General features: G+C 37.0%; 1 protein-coding gene across 1 annotated transcript in view; it reads right to left on the bottom strand.

The window, feature by feature from the left end:
* LOC106874396 (uncharacterized) overlaps positions 1 to 17815 on the bottom strand; it is a 68005-nt gene extending 50190 nt beyond the window's left edge. The window contains exons 1-3 of the mRNA XM_014922121.2: positions 17685 to 17815; positions 9978 to 10169; positions 5146 to 5238 (exon numbers count right to left, since the gene is read on the bottom strand). Of these exons, the coding sequence (XP_014777607.1) occupies positions 5146 to 5238; positions 9978 to 10169; positions 17685 to 17744 (345 nt within the window). The 5' untranslated portion in view covers positions 17745 to 17815. The remainder of the gene's footprint in view (positions 1 to 5145; positions 5239 to 9977; positions 10170 to 17684) is intronic.
* Between the last annotated feature and the right edge of the window lie 573 nt (positions 17816 to 18388).

Here is an 18388-nt window from a genome sequence, read left to right as displayed (position 1 = left end):
GTGATCGCTCTGCCACACACGCCTTAACTTCTTATACAGACACTTACCACTGTGTACTCTAAGAACTGGTACCTTAAATCCTTATACGTGTTACTGACTCATATTCAATACTGTGTATCTCTCGTACCCACATACATGTATCACTTACACACACTCTTTTCTTTACATGACGGCCTGTCTTTTATTGTGTTTACATTATGTCGCGTTCACACTCACACACAGACATACATTTTAATGCTACAATAAATATTACTGTTATTCATCTTTATCAGTTGTGTCCTATCTTGTATCTTACTGGCATTTACGAATTCTCTATGTTATCGAAGTATAACATATATATATCATTTGATATATTTTTGTGTTCAACCGTGTGACGTGTTTAATAAAAGGAGCCCTGTTTTTCATTCGTCACCATTTCTCCTTTTGGGTTTGCACGGTCGTTCTTACACTTACATGGTTCCATATGTATCCAATTCAGCCATATAGCCTGCCCATCAATTTCAGCCAAATTTAATGTATAGATAATTTTAGTCTAATGTATATATTTCTAAATTTTATGAACAAACCCGAAGGTTGTAAATTACGGAGAAGAGCGACACACATAGGTCCTTTTTAACAAGAACTATAATCATATATTATCTATATAATAATATATGCTCCATTTAGGATGACTAAACCTAAACAATTGACTGAAAAAGATGAGCTGAACCACTGGGAATTGCATACAACATCAATGCTTACGTGCCTCCGTACACATCCAATTCGACCACATAGCCCACCTGTTAATTTCAGCCAAATTTAATGTATAGATAATTTTAGTTTCGTACATATATTTATGAATTTTGTAAACAAACTCAAAGGCTGTAAATTACAGGGAAGAGAAACACACATAAGTCCTTTTTGATAATAACTATGTATTATTATATAACTATATATCATTATATAAATAATAACTATGTATCATTATATAAATAATATATAATTATAATTATTACTAAAATGGACCTTTCTTTTTTTGCAATCTGGCTGTCCTTTCACACAGAATTTCATTTGTCTTTTGAACCAAAACCCTGAAGCGACTTATATACATGGAGAGGAATTGTTTATAAATCAAATAATGTATATAAGTCAAAACAAATTGTTGCCTTTTTTATTTTTTAATAATTTTTTATGTTATCTTATATTATATTCATAGTATATTATTTTATATTATAATATAAATAAATTCTTACGGCAGCGAGCTCGCAGAAACGTTAACATGCCGGGCAAAATGCTTAGCAGTATTTCGTCCGTCTTTACATTCTGAGTTCAAGTTCCACCGAGGTTGACTTTGCCTTTCATCCTTTTGGGATCAATAAATTAAGTAATAGTTACGTACTGAGGTCGATCTGATCGACTGCCCCCACTCCCGAAAAACTTCAGGCCCTTGTGCCTAGAGTAGACAAGAATATAAATAAATTGTTAGGTTGTCAATTGTATCTCTTTATTTGATTTATTGTTTGTATGTAAATAAATATATATATATATATATATATATATATATATATATATATCATGTGAAATGTACAGTATTATATATCCATTATAACCAATCTTGCCAACTGGTTTTGCGCAAGGGATTCAACAAAGTGTTAAGTAACAATCCGGTTATGCAATCCTCCATATACTTATATACATACACACACACACACATATTGTTGTTTATGTCCTGTTTGTGTTTGTAATTGTATACCATTTCTCCATTTTTATCGTCCTTGTTTTCGTATACATTCACTTGCTTTCTTCCAAAGAATCTAGTGCTCTTAGCTTAGATTTTCTTGGGGCCAGCCAGACTGGAGCAGTCTCGAATATCACTGCAGCGACAATCTAGAACTTGACTATAGAAAGAAAGCTCCGAATGACCCATCCTTGTTTTTTCCTGTCCTTTTTTGTATTGTCTAACTGTCTGGATGTGATGTAGTTACCTGTTACGTGCTTGTTCCATTTTTCGCTTTGTTTTTTTTTTTATATATACATATAGCAGTGTACGTACACTTTTGGTCTCCTATATATATATATATGCATATATATAGATCTATGTATATATTTTTTTTATCATACATGAAAGAAATTGTTGCTTACAGTGCTCAAGTGCACTGCAACTAAGAACAAAAAAAGTCATCAGGTGTACTGTTGGTGGATTTCAGGAAGTATGGAAATTTTGAAGCATGTCATGTCTTGACAGCTAACGACTGACGTGGGTAGTTTATTCCTTGCTTCAGCAATTCTGAGCATGAAAAACTGTTTTCAAAAGTCATGGGTGTTATGTTGGTTTTGATTTTGTAAGCATGTCCAGTGTTTGTCATATGGAATTCAAAAAGGTGCCCAAGGTTGTTGTTGGAAAGATGGGGGAATAATCTTGTGGATGTCTACCTTGTCAGTTCTCAGACATCTGAGCTTTAATGTGTCCCTGCTCAGGAAAGCAAGACATTCAGAGTACGGTAGATGCCTGATTGCGAATATTCATTTTGTTGCATGTTTCTGAACTGTTCCCAGGAGATTGAGATGCTGAGCAAGATAGGGGTTCCAGGCTGGTGATGCAAATTCTTAAGTGTGGCTGTGCCACTTTCATATGCAGTTTTAAATAGGTAGCTGGAGAGTGGTTGACAAAGGTTTTACTGAGTGATGCTAGGACACCCTCAGCCTTCATGACAATCTTAGAGATGTGGTTTCTCCAACGCAGATCGCTGTTTATAATAATACCCAGATCACATACACTAGAAGACTTCTTGAGATTGGTGTTACTCAGGGAGTATGTAAAGGCTGGGTTTTTCCTCCCCAAGTGCATGGTGATGCACTTATTGCATGGTGACACACTTATATATATATGTGTGGAGAGAGAGAGATGGGGTGGAAGGGCGAGAGAGAGATGGGGGGAAGCGAGAGAGAGATGGGGGGGGGGCGAGAGAGAGAGAGAGAAATATATATATATGTAGGAAAATGTGTCTAATGTGTCCAATATATACGTAGGAAATGTGTCCAATGAGAAATATATATATATATGTAGGAAAATGTGTTTTCTGCTATAGCACAAAAGCAATAGTAATCTTTGTAGCTTGATATTCATGAAACTATTAACTGTACGCCTTGGTTACTGTGCCGAGCAATCAGTGCTTGCATTGATATTCAGTATTATTTTTTTATATCACGTTTTTTATGTACAAACACATTGTATCTAAGCAACTCCCTTAAAAAAAATATCTTTTGTAATTCATGTCGAATTGATTGAAGCTAAGTTCACATACACTGGTGAAAAGAAGTAAGATTTATTCTCATGTACTACTAGTTTAGTTACAGTTATGAATACGTATTTATGTGCATCTGTGTGTGTGTGTGTTTGTGTGTGTGTGTATATCTGAGTGTGGGTATGTATTTATTTTTCTGTGTATATTTGTATGTAAATAGATGCTTTCATCATCATGAACATCATCGTTGTTTAATGTCGGCTTTCCATGCTGGCATCGGTTGGACAGTTTGACTGAAGGATGGCAAACCAGAAGGCTGCACCAGGCCCCAATCTGATCTGACAAAGTTTCTACAGCTAGATGCCCTTCCTAACACCAACCACTCCAAGAGTGTAGTGGGTGCTTTTTACGTGCCACTAGCACAAGGGCAGTCAGGTGGTACTGGCATCAATCACGCTTGAATGGTGCTTTTTACATGCCACTGGCACAGGATCAGTCAGGTGCTACTGGTATTGACGATGCTTGAATGGTGCTTTTTATGTGCCAGCGGCATGTGTGCCAGCCAAGCAGTACTGTCAAACTGATTCTGTAATAAGAATTGCTTAACCCTTCAGCATTGAGATTACTCTGCCAAATGTAATGCTTATATATTCACATACATATATATTATAGGCTTCCATACACTTTCCGTCAAACAAATTCTATTCACAAGACATTGTTCAATTTGGAACTATAGTACAAGAAACATGAATGAGGTGCTGTGCAGTAGGATTGAACCTACAATACCACATTCCTGGGGGGTGATACTCATGGCAGGTCTTCCAGATCGCTCATTGTCTTCCAGATCGCTCATTGTCTTCCAGGGATGTTCTTCCACATTGGAAGGGCCTAAGCCACTTGAAACATTGCGTACAACCCATTGCCGCATTGCCATAAGATTAGCAAAGCATGTTCAATGTCTCTGTAGCAAACTAACACAAAAATTTCATGCTGGATTTTTGTTCCAACTTCCTGTCCATGACAAAATCACAGAGTACAGCCTACACACAATCACAATAACCTAAATTTCACAACTTGTGAAGTAAACACAGCAATGTCACTTGGTACACTTCCTCATGAATATCACTGCTAGCTCTCACTGCACATGCAGCCATATGCTGCCATCTGTTGGTGTGCTACAGGAACTTTTTCATACCATCTTGTGTATATATGTCTGTGTGTGTGAAGGCACATGGCTGAGTGGTTAAGGTGTTGCACTCACGATTGCTAGATCATGGGTTCGATTCCCAGACCGGGCGTTGCTCTGTGTTCTTGAGCAAAGCACTTCATTTCATGTTTCTCTGCAATCGCTTCAGAATCTGACATGTGGCACCCCGGTGCACCTGTACAAGTAATGTCCATTTGATGGAGGGAGTGAGCTTACGTCTACACAAACATTTGATCACTATAAACAAATCATCTGTGTGGTTGTTCAGTAAGAAACTGTTGAACCCTCATATGTCGTCTAATGACAGGTGAGTCCATTATTATACACACACACACACACACATACATATGTGTATGTGTATGTATACTGAATGGACTTCTTATAGTTTCTATCTACTTAATCCACTTACAAGGCTTTGGTTGGCCAGGGGCTATAGTAGAAGACATTTGTCCGAGGTGCCATTCAATGAGACTGAACCTGGAACCATGAGCTTAGGAAGTAAACTTCTTACTACACAGCCAAGCCTGTGCTTATGGTATAGTTCTAAAAACATAAAGACTGAATGATCATAGACGGAACACCTTAAATCATAAACCTACTCAAAGATCCGTTCAATTACAATAGATTTAGGATGAGTAAACAATTATTGAGGAAAAAGGAAGAGAAGAAAATTAAAGAAAAGTGAAAAATATTGATTGTGAAAAAGAAATTTACCAGTTTTAGCAGGCGTAGGTATGGTGTTAAGATTTTCTGTTTACAACTCCTGAGGTTAACAGTTGTGATGTTGTAACTATTGTAATCCATTATCTGAATAATAACAACAAAATCAATAATAATAATAATAATAATAATATTAATAATAATAATGATAATAATACTAATAATAATAATAATAATAATAATAATGATAATAATACTAATAATAATAATAATAATAATAATAATAATAATAATAATAATAATAATAATAATCTCAATGCAAGTACATTATTTATGCATATGTGTATGTACATACATGTGCGCATGTATATACAAATAAAGAGAGGAAGAGAGAGATGGGATCTCAATAACAACTCTCATGGGAACCCCATGAACGACTCATGAAATCATGATGCAACACAACAATGAAAGAATTAACAGAGAGAATGGAGCTATAGCCAATCATGATGAAGGATTCTCGCCTGGCACATCCGAAGCCAGGCATATCAGGGGCAGTGATCTGGTCTCAGACAGTCATGATGTCACAACAGATCGCATACATGGTGTGCACAAAAACAGATATAAGTGGTCAAAGGAAGAGTACGATAGAGTTGAATGTCATGAAAGAGCAAAGCTGGAAAGAAGTCGCAGAGTAGGCCAACGTACCTTGAAATTTTGGATGGAAAAGGACATGTGTCTAATGTCAGAAAATAAACTAATGGACCAAGTGAGAGTGATTAGGAAGATCGGTTACTTAACTGGAGTAGAAATATCTCAGATTAGTGAGAGTCTGAGAGACCCTGTCGATGGGCTACAAAGGATGGTCGGAGTTGAAAACAGAGAGGTAGGGGTTGAAAGCAGAAAGAAGAGTAGACAGGAGGAACAGGGAAATGTTGATGGAACTGTTAGGAATGAGGAACAGGAATGTTATACAGTAAACTTTGATACTGTAGTGATCAGACATGCAGGGAAATGAACCAACTAGATAATGAATTGCTTGAAATTCAAAGATGATTCACCAACATAATGAATGCTCCAGAAAAAAAAAATCCCCATGAATGTGAAAAGGGTAGATAGGAGTATGTTAAATAAAGTAACACAAAAGATAAATATTGTCATACCATACATCCAGATGGAGGACATAACATAAACAAGGAATCTTCTCCGAGCTACTGAGCTACTTATTGAGGAGAAATTACAACTTAAAAGAACAAAAAATGGTGGAGCAAAAGAACCATGGTAGAAACAATGCATTGAAAGGGACATGATGCGGGCAAGGCAAGATCTAGGAAAAATTGAGCAATGGCTAAGAGGAAAGTGGAAAAATTGGAAAAAGACTAACCAAGAAAAATTAGAGAAGAAATATAAAATACCGAAGAATGGATTTGATGCAGTAACAGAGCAGTTAAAACAGAAGATCATGGCAAAAAGCCAGAAGATTAGAAGATTTGTGAACAGAAATAAGCAGTTTGAGGAGAACAGATTGTTCAAAAATAACCCAAAGCAATTCTTCTGAACGTTAGAAGGAGACAATGGGGGAAAATGTTGCTCCTGGTGCAAATCAAACCAAGGAGTTCTGGAGCGGATTATGGGGAAACAATGTGGTGCGTAAAAGGGATGCAATGTGGATAGGAATTATCACGACAGAATTACAAGGAGAAAAGAAACAAAGGAATATTGTCATAAGCACAGTTGACGTGAAAGAACAAGTTCTTCAATCAACAACCCCACAATATTGTATACTGTGCGACATCTATAATAATAATAATAGTGATAATAATAATGGTTTCAAATTTTGGCACAAGGTCAGTAATTTCTGGGGAGGATATAAGCTGATTAAATTGACCCCAGTGCCCAATTGGTACTTATTTAATTGACCCTGAAAGGATGAAAGGCAATGTTGACTACGGCAGAATTTGAATTCAGTATGTAAAGAATGACAAAATGCTACTAAGCATTATGTTTGGTGTGCTAACAATTCTGCCAGCTATTGTATAATATTAATAATAATAACAATCGATTAACTATCATCCCAGTAGCTGTAGGTGCACTGGGAGCACTAGCAACCAAGATATTGAAGAAATATATTAGAGAAATTGTAACTGACATGCAGGTAGAACATTTTCAAAATACTGCTCTATTGGGGACAGCAGGGATTTTGAGACTGATACTTGAGTGTTAAGTATCATGGAAAGAGACTGTGTGACCTTTGACAATAGGTTGCTATCTGCTCTCACAGAATTAATTGGAGCATGTAAATAGAAAATGTAAACATTATTACAAAAGCCTAGTTGGCAAGAGCAAATCCAACAACAAATTTACATACTTAGGTCTGGCATAGAATGCTTAAAAAAAATTCTAAGTCTGACAAGAATATCAAATCAGCAAAAATATGAAAATTAAAGAAAAAGTATATGAAATTCATACTTGACATCGACACCACTATATAAACTATCAAGCAAAAGGTATTTGCTAAAGCTGCCAGCGTAGTACAATATGGAAAGCATGCCAGGTTCTTCAAGGACATGTTTAAAAATAATTCCAAAAATGTTTACAAGAAGATAGGTAAAATATCAGTTACAGTAAAATCTGTCCCATCTAAAGAAGTGCAGGAATTTTGAAGTAAAATTTGGGCAGAAGAAAAAGCCCCTTGGATTGGTAGAATCTCTATTGATTCAGCCTCCTTAGAAGAGCAAAAGTGGGAGGGTATCAAGGTAGGGGATATAAGAACTGCTCTCAGAAAATCAAGCAAATGGAAGTCACCAGCAAAAAATAAAATTCTTAACTTCTGGTTGAATGCTTTTTCAGAAAGTCATGAACTATTGACTAGACTTTACAACAATGCTTTGCAGCATACTAATATGGTACCCTCTTGGCTAGTTAATAGTGTTGCATTTCTACTGCCAATAAAGGAAGAAACAAATGAACCAAAAAAACTATAGACCTATAACCTGTGTGGGGATGAGATGAGCCAGAAGGAAAGGGCTGTTACATCAACAGTCAAGAGGCCTGACCGGAACAAGGAGGGTGAGAGAGGAAGTGGGGGAAGTAAGATCAGGGTCAACCTCTTTCAGCTTGGCACACTCACCATGAACAGACGTCAGTGGAGCAAGCAGCTGCAAACATTAGGTGTGACAGGTAGGGTGCATGATTGACTATGTGGTAGACAAAATGAACATAGTGATGGGGATCACCTCGGAGGTGTCAGTGTTGGTGGAGACATGGTTTCATTTGGTGGTGCTGGGGCATCATGTGCCATGAGTCTGCAACATGAGAGGGAGCACTGTTGAGGACAGATTTTCGGGCAGTGTTCGACAGTCAACAGTGGATGGTAGAGTAGCACTGTAAAGAAGAGCCTCTGATGCTGAAGAACAGATTGAGCTGCTACCAGCATACCTTAAAAGGTCATGCCAGGAGTGAGTATGAAGGAGAGGTAGAGAGGTGGATTAAGGAAGATGTCCTTATCCCATGGAAGGAGGAGGTGGTGAGTGGAGTGCTACCATTAATGGCAATGGTGCAGCTAACCAAGGGAAAAATCAGACCAGTACTGGATATTTAAGAGATGACTGGCCTTATATCATGACTCACGAGTGGCGAGGTGACTGACATCTGCAGTGAGATGCTACGCGAATGGAGACAGATGACAAGGGTGGCAATGATTGTGGACTTGAAGTTGGCATATTTGCAGCTCCATGAGCGAGAAACTGTGACAGTATCAGCTGGTATGATATACAGGCCAGGCATACTGTTTGACTAGGCTGGGTTTCAGGCTAAATTTTGTGCCAAAGATCATGGCGACAGTGCTCAAGTCTATCTTGGGAAAGGTGGACAGGATAAGAAGGGCCACCAATTCCTATATAAACATCTTGGTAGATGAGACTGTAGCGTCTGCCACAGAGGTTGTAAGTCATCTGAAGAAGTTCAGGCTGATAGTTGGAAGATCTGCACTGGGGTTCAAGCTTCAAAGAGATAAAACAAGCTCGTTGGTGTCTTGGAGGGGGAATGAGATCCTGTAACTGGGTACCAGTGTCAGCAGGAAAGAACTATTCTCAATGTGTGGAAAGCTAGTGGGTCACTACTCAATCTCAAATTGGCTATGAACAGCATGCAGATACATTAAGAGACAAGCAGAAAGGGAAAACTGGGGAGACAAAGTGGGAGAGGAGATGGTGGCGATGATGTGGGTGATCCTAGAGAGGACAAGAACAGAAGACCCAGTAAGAGAGAACTGGTACGTGCCCAAATTGGAGAATGGGACCGTATGGTGTGATGCTAACAGTATAGTAATTGGGGCTGCACTGGAAATCAGAGGTGTCAAAATGGAGGACGTGACCTGGCTTCAGAAAGCAGATGACTACAACCACATCAATGTGGTTGAGTTGGATGCAGCGCTGAAGGGATGAATCTGGCCCTGAAATGGGAGCTGCACTCCATCAAAACCTGAACTGATTCAGCCACTGTGCTTGGCTGGGTAGGATCAGTGACCACCGATGAAAAGAGGGTTTGAACCAAAGGGACTTCACTTGATCAAACAACTGAATACTTATTGGTGAAACTGATGGAAATTCATTCATACATATATGTATGTGCCTGTACATTTGTGTGTGTGTGTGTGTGTGTGTGTGTGCATGCATTTGTATACATGTGTCTGAGTATGTCATTTGAAGGTCAAGTGATCCAAACACATCTGATGAGACCACAATAAAGTGGTTATAACATGTTGTTCTTGCACCTTGCAAAGGATCTTGGGAATAATCTTGTAACTGACGAAACCATCAACACCAAATGCCATATTATGTTCTTATGTATGAACTTAGACTGATTTTTAAATTAACAGCAATACTCACATCAATTTGTGACATGTTTGTCATGGAAGAGTTATGACTTGTAGTGAACTGATAGATCTCTCCATTTCTTGAAAATGTGGACATGTCAACTTGACTAGCTGCATCTGAATGGGTACGTAGTATTTTGTTAAACATTTCATCATCATTTGTACCGTACTTTCTTTCCAAGTTATCTGCTTCAGTATCGGCAGCCTATTCAATAGATATACATGTGTAAAAATTAATGGTACAATATTTTTAAGAGCTCAGAGACAAAAAAAAAGAAGAAAATATCCCAAAATCACAATTGAATTAATATTACAATCAGTGTAAGGTGGTACACTGGCAAAACTATAAGCATGATGGACAAAGTGTTAAGTGACATTTCATTTGTCTTTGTGTTCTGAATTCGCATCCCACTGAGGTCAACTATGCTTTTCATCCTTTCAGAGTTGATAAAATAAGTACCAGTAGAGCACTGGGGGATTGGTGTAATTGACTTTGCCCTTGCCTTAAAACTGCTGGCCTTGTGCCAAAATTTGAAACCAATATTACAATCAGTCATGTTATTGAAATCTTAGTCTTTAGGTTGGTTTCTGCCGCATCACACTGAAAATAGCTTTATATTCTTTCCATGCTTTATATTCTTTCACGGTGGTGCTCCAGCATGACCACAGCCACTTGGTTGAAACCCATAAATAAAAAAAAAATGCATCCTTTTATTTGTATATTCAAACCTCATGAGTAAAAATAGGAGAGTTGTTTATTGTTGGCAAAATATAGAAGAAACAGTGAAAGATCTCAATCAAATCAACCAAATGGAATTAATATTTGTTTAATAGAAAATTAAAATAAAAACATAAAAAACAATCTACGACAGTGAGAAATCAGACTGTATACTATAAAGATTTACATCTAGGTCTCTCTCTTTCTATCTCTCTCCCTCTCTCTCTTTCTCTCCCTCTCTCTCTTTCTCTCCCTCTCTCTCTTTCTCTCCCTCTCTCTCTCCATATATATATATGTATGCCTGAAGAAATGAACACATATAATAACGGCTCTCCTTAAAATCTATGGATATTGCAAATCCTATTTGTAATGTCCTATGGATGGGTAAAGCAGTCAAAAAATAGGTGCTTTGTTGAAACGTGTGTAGCAATACATTAAAGTGTTTATGAATTTCCATCCAAATGTTCACATTATCATTATATATTTATGCACAAAGGCAGCAAACTGGCAGAATTGTTAGCATGCTGGATGAAATACTTAGCAGTATTTCGCCTGTAACTACGTTCTGAGTTCAAATTCCGCCGAGGTCAACTTTGCCTATCATCCTTTCGGAGTCGATAAATTAAGTACCACTTATGCACTGGGGTCGATGTAATCAACTTAATCCCTTTGTTTGTCCTTGTTTGTCCCCTCTATGTTTAGCCCTTTGTTTGCAATAAAGAAATAAGAATTGTTAGCATGCTGGACGAAATGCTTAGCGGTATTTTGCCCATCACTACATTCTGAGTTCAAATTCCGCCAAGGTTGACTTTGCTTTTCATCCTTTCGGGGTCGATAAATTAAATACCAATTGTGTACTGGGGTCAGTCTAATCAACTAGCCCCCACCCCAAAAATTTCAGGCCTTGTTCCTAGAGTAGAAAAGATTATATATATATATATATATATATATTGTAGAGAGAGCCATAAAAGCTAAAACAGGCTACAAGAAAGGAGGCAGCAGAGAACTATACCAAGTAGCTGGATGAAAGCTATACTTAACAAGGCAAGATGCAGAAAGTAAGAGATTTATCAATGCTCTTTAACATGAAGATCAGAGGTATGAGGTGTTGGAGATTGCAAAGCAGATTACTAGAGAGAATTGAGACATTGTGGGAAAAAAAGTGTGCTGAATGACAGTGTCATATTTGCTGTTATGGACATTGAAAATAATGGGATGTTAAAGGCTGTTGAATGAGGAGAAAGAGAGTACGGGCACACGTCGAAAGTTGGCCCATTCACAAATTGTAGTGAATTGTAAACATGAGGGGAAGGAAAAATAGAATGAAGAGGAGATGACTATGTGAAGATTGAAGCCAATTATCTAGGTGACAACAATTCTATTAATAACACTTAGATAACAAGAACAATGAGACAGGATAACCACAGTTTGAAATGCTTGAAATTACCATGTCAACAATGCAGGACAAACCTTTGAGTTTGCATCAACAATCAGACATTTCATTTCAAATGTCACCTCCCCACCATTCCACCTTTAAATAACCACTATTTCAATAAGATGACTTCAGGCCGTCAAGTGAGCCTCTATATGGTTGCTCAAATTGCTAGAAATAGCAGTTTAATTTATCTTAAATCACATGCTCTCAAAATGAAAAAAGAAAGGATACAATGGATATCCTGAAAAGAACAGCAGAGTCTTGGATCAATCACCTTTCATAATACGATCAAGGCTGGCCTGGATTTAAACAATAACAACAACAAAATGGTAACTGTATGGAAGTGAGTTCTCAGCCTGAAAGAAATAGTCGCCAAATCACTCTCAAATCCTACCATTTTACTTTGCTAAGTCAGATGACAGCAATGCTCTCCTAACTGGGAGCGAAGATGCAGTAAGTTATCTTATGACCAGAGACCTGGCCTTAATGCTTACCACAGAATAGACTCAGTTAAAGGGACCCAAGAACCAGGTGTTGTGTTAAAGTGAACAACAGATATATACTGATTACATTTTTTCTTGTTTGCAAATACAAACATTCAGTAAACCATTGCTGTATCGCCAATTGTTATGACAAATGGAAAACATTCCTTCTAAGAAAATTGGCCATGCAGATTGTTTATCTAGGCTAATTCCAAAGAATGCGGAACTGTTGAAAGATACGCAATAGCTGCATTATAATCAGAAAAGGAAATTAAAAACGTTATTTGTAATGTCATTCAGGAGTTTCAGTTCCAGACCTTTTTAGGTCAAGCCACCGACCCACAAGACACAGCCAGTTCCAGTAACGACACTACAGCAGCCACGTTGAGACTTACCAACTTCATTCAACAGCTTTACAGTAGTCTCCTTCTTCCTTGCCATCATCATGTTTTCAATGTCATCAACATCAGCTCTCTACATACACAGCTCAACAGGCAACTCGCCCAGGTTCCAATACTTCTCGGTTCGTGAATTACTTCAACATGGATCAACAGTGAATATACAACCTGCATCAACTCCTGTACCAAGTGACCCAGGTAGCAGCATCACAGCCACGACTTCACGTACAACATGTACCTGCAACCGGCTCAGCATCATGACCGCAACATCTTGATACAGTATTTCAACTACCATGTACAATTGACTATGAGACTGGTATTCTCATCCTTGTGTCTATGAACTTCTCATTTCAATGGCTATAGACTCTTCATTGCTATTCTTATATGTACTTAACACACATGAATACATCTCTCCTTATGCATACACATACACTTTGTTCTCATGACGGCCTGTCTATTATTCTGTATACATGATGCACACACATACACACACACATGTTAACATATCAATAAATCTTCTCTTAACCATTCTATGCAGTTGTGTCTCCCTTTTTCCTCTGGAAAATATATGCACCTATTCAAAACCCCACCTATCAGTTACCCACTTCTGGCTTTTTAGCAGTGAATGCTCACTTGCCTATTTCCTTCCTCAGTCTACATGCCTGAGGTTACTCTCACAAGCAAGATAATATTTCTCCTTGTCCAGACATGTTTTTAATGGAAGACTGAAAATCAACAATATCCTTTGTATGATGGTAATACTTAGTTTGACATGTGATGTCAAGAAAAAAGTCCACACATACACACATACACACACACATATGCATGTGCACACAGACACACACACATGCATGTATGCACACACACACATGTACACATATACACTTACACATGCACACACATACCTATATATCTATATATGAATGTGTATGCGCATGGAGACCAGATGTTAAACAATGATGATATACATACATACATACATACATACATACACACACATGTGTGTGTATGTATGTGTGTATACATATATATACGTACATACACACACACACACACACACACATATACACATATATATTATGTAAGCTATTTGGGTAAATCTCAGCTGTATTATATTATGTCGTTATATTATTTCTTTGCCTGAAGAATTCCAAGTAGGAAACTCCTTGCATGTCTATCTAACATTTAAAACTTTGTTATTCTTATCGGCAAATGGAACATGTGTAATGATAAACAAATAATACCAGAAAATTTCCAATTTCCTGTATATATGTATGTGTGTGTATACACACACACACACAAACATAGATAAATACCCCCACCGTCTCTCGTTTCCCCTCACCTATCCAACGCACCATTCTCCGAGCCTTCCGGTGACTCCAGTCCGACCCCTCCACTTTGCACATCTTCCCTAACCAACCCCTCCCCTCTTTCAAATAAGCCCACAACCTACGAGACCTCTTGGTCCACAGCTTCTTCTCTAACCCAACCTCCCAACCCGGTTCATTCACCTGCTCTCGCCCATGTTGCCACACTTGCCCTTACCTCTCCAACACCATCCTCCTCACTGACACCCATCATCAACCCTATCATATCACCGACTCCTCCACCTGCACTTCTACCAATGTCATCTGCTGCATCTCTTGCTCTCTCTGCCCTTCTCTATACATCGGGCAAGCAAGACGCCGCTTGGCTGACCAGTTCACGGAACACCTCCGAGACATCTGACTCGGCAATGACAACCCAGTCTCGTGCCATTTCCACTCTACTGGTCACTCTTTGCAACACCTGTCTGTATTCGGATTGTCCTTGCACAGGGGCCGTCCGAACTCCCGTTTGCGCTGTGAACAGGGATTAATGTACACTAATTTTATTTGAAATGTGTGTGTGTGTGTGTGTGTGTGTGTGTGTGTGTGTGTGTGTGTGTGTGTGTGTGTGTAACATAGTATTATAAATCTATTTCAGCTGATTTTACCAATTGTTTTTGTGCATGGAAATTTGGGAAAACCAATTCCAGGAGTCATCTGAAGGACTGGTTAGATTGAAGTGCTTGGACACAAGTGGTGGTTTTGCTTTGGCAAAGAAAAATGCTTTCCCTCTCATAGCCCTGACCTGATCGACCACCTTCTCCAGCAGCAGCTGCATATAGAACTCATTAGATGGAATTAAGATATTTTTGTTGTGTATTTGAGGTCATATAATTCCATGACAACCAAACAATAAGTAAAAGAATTATGTTACAGGTTAAAGTTAATAATATCTGATTAATTAAATTAAAGATTAATTGAATTTTAAAATTTTAGGACCCTCTTTGGGTGTGCAGATATCTTGGAAATACCTCACAGAGTGATGAACATACCCTGCATAGTTATAAGCTGCCCTTTGGCAAGGCATAGCACCTGTTTAGCCACCCTGCCAGGGAAATGGTGAAGTCATAGGACTGCAGTATGGCATATTGTGAAGAGATAGTGGAAGAGCTCAACTGAGCCAATGGTGCTGCTCACACTGAGGCTCAGTGGAGGAATCCTAGATAATCAATGGCCGGGATCACCAAGTTCTATCAAGAGAGTAACTGCAATACATCCATAGGGGTGGTGCCCATGGTTATGTAATTAGCTAATGAAAAATTCACTCTGACTCATGCTCCCAATTCAAATTCATAATAATGAAATTGGATGGCAACAGAGCCATGGGAATCTATGGAAGCAGTGAAAAAAAAAAAACAGAACAAAGTACCCTCTAGTAAAAGAATAACATTAATACCAGCACATGTAATAAATTAAAATTGAAAAAAACTAGTATTTGGTTTTCATTAACATCCCAAGTTTTCACGTTGGATTTTTAATAGCTTTAAAATAATTTGTATCTTGGGTATCCTCAGCGCTAGATTAATCATTAAGCAAAATAAGCACATGCTTAGAGCATTAAGAGAAGGGGTTCACCATAGAAATGGTAAATGGTTTACAGCACAAAAGAAATCACTTTAAACTTGCTAAAATAATATTTGAAGTGGTTTACATGATTGAAATATAATTTCAAAAGGTTCATGGTGTCGTAGTGAGGATCTGATTGAATCCGCAATTAAAAAAAAAAAAAAGTAGAAATCATTTCAAATATAAATAAAGTGGAAGTATACAACAATAAACATTATTTTCCATTATACTGTTAGTTTTGTTACATTTTGAAAAATAAAAATTCATTTTATGATTTACATTTTGAATTACATATGGCTCCTGAGCGGGTGGCACGTAAAATACACCATTTTGAGCATGGCCATTGCCAGTACCGCCTGACTGGCCTTCGTATCGGTGGCACGTAAAAGAACCCACTACACTCTTGGAGTGGTTGGTGTTAGGAAGAGCATCCAGCTGTAGAAACTCTGCCAAATCAGATTGGAGCCTGGTGTAGCCATCTGGTTCACCAGTCCTCAGTCAAATCGTCTAACCCATGCTAGCATGGAAAGCGGACGTTAAACGATGACGATGATGATGATGATGATGGGGGCACCAAAATCTTTTAAGGGTTTTGGGCCTCTATGAGTCTTAACCTAGCCCTAGGTACCCTAGGCAAACCTTAAAAGACGTATTTAGTTTTCTTAGTTTTCTTAGTATTCTTAATTATATCTATTTTCGTAGCATTTTAATTCTTTCCCATTGATTTATTAATTTAATTTATTGTATCTTATTTTTGATGAATCTTTCTGTCACGTTTGTTTTAGTTCTAATTATCCTTTCTTTATCAGAGCTTAATACTTAGAAAATACTATACAAATTAAATTCTTGGAAACTATTTTTTCCTCGTAGATTATAGCCTCTTATGAATAGAATTAAGTCATAGATTATTTTTCTCATTGTAACTTCACTGATCTGTCTCCCACATAGATTCAACCATATTTCAGTAATACTCAGAATATATTAAGCTTAGCTATTTTCCTCAATTAAGGTTTAAGTTAGGAAGTCCTAATATATAATATCATATTTCAATACCATCTCGACTTCATTTTATTTATTTTGTTTCTAATGTTTATACATTCCCTCAACCATTTCTGGCCTCAAACAATAATGGGCAATATACTACAATATCCTGATGGTTCTCTGTTCTATACTCTTTTCTGTAACCCCTCATCTCCAAGCATTAAACCACCTCTTGTGAGGTCCATAGCTTTGTAAGCTGTACACCGATCTCATGAGTGCTGGTGGAATGAAAAAAGAAGAATCCAATACATGCTGTAAAGGGGATGGCATTAGGAAAGGTATCCAGTTGTTGAAACTTATGCCAGAGAAAACAGCAGAGAACAATGCAATCCTTGGATCCATTGGATCCAGTCAAACCATGTAACCCATGCCAACATAGAACATGGATGTTAATATGATGATGATGATGATGATGATGATGATGATAACATATATAAGTACATAAATGTATGTGTGTGTGTGTGTATATATGTGTATGTGTATGTATGTGTGTGTGTATAACAGCTTACAATGTTTTATGTTAGTTTTTCTATGTATGCTTCTGCAAATTGAGACTTCTGTATTATTTTCAAGAGCTGAAAAAAAAAAGATCAAAGCTTCTACTGTAGAATGGAAATCTATTGCTCTAATAATTATTTTTTATATCTATACAACAAATATTAACTAATGATTTAATCATACCTCTACTATTAGAGTTTTAAATAACACATTACCTTAGATTGATAATTAGTAGCTGGTTCTTCAGTGATAGTTGTGGTAGATTCTAATGTCATCTTTGAAAAGTTTTATAGTTTGTGTGTGTTCGTAATGTACCAACATGGTATAAATGAACTTTATGCTATTAATTTACATTTCTTTTTTGTGTGTTGTTGTATAAGAGCAGTTTTGACAAGGTTACTCTAGCATGGGACTTTGGTTGTGATAAGAACAATTTTTTTTTTTAATTGATAAATGATAATAATTTAGATGAGTGTTGATACCTTAAAAATAATGTAAGCTATAATATATTCAATATTTATTTTAAATAATTTAAGCTATGATATATTCAATTATTATTTTAAATAATGTAAACTATACTATATTCAATTATTATTTTAAATAATGTAAGCTATAATATATTCAATTATTATTTTAAATAATGTAAGCTATAATATATTCAATTATTATTTTAAATAATTTAAGCTATAATATATTCAATTATTATTTTAAATAATATAAGCTATACTATATTCAATTATTATTTTAAATAATGTAAGCTATAATATATTCACTTATTATTTTTAAATGTATGTCAAAAAGTGAGACATTCTACTAAGGGAAACAAAACAGAGATAAAACTGGATTTTGAAATCTCAGCTGAAATGAAAATGTGTTACAAATTTGTTTATGTCTACAAACGCAGGTATGATAATGTGTT

This window comes from Octopus bimaculoides, chromosome 5, assembly GCF_001194135.2.
Source record: "Octopus bimaculoides isolate UCB-OBI-ISO-001 chromosome 5, ASM119413v2, whole genome shotgun sequence".
Taxonomy (NCBI): Eukaryota; Metazoa; Mollusca; class Cephalopoda; order Octopoda; family Octopodidae; genus Octopus; species Octopus bimaculoides.
This window is presented reverse-complemented; position numbering and strand designations above follow the sequence as displayed.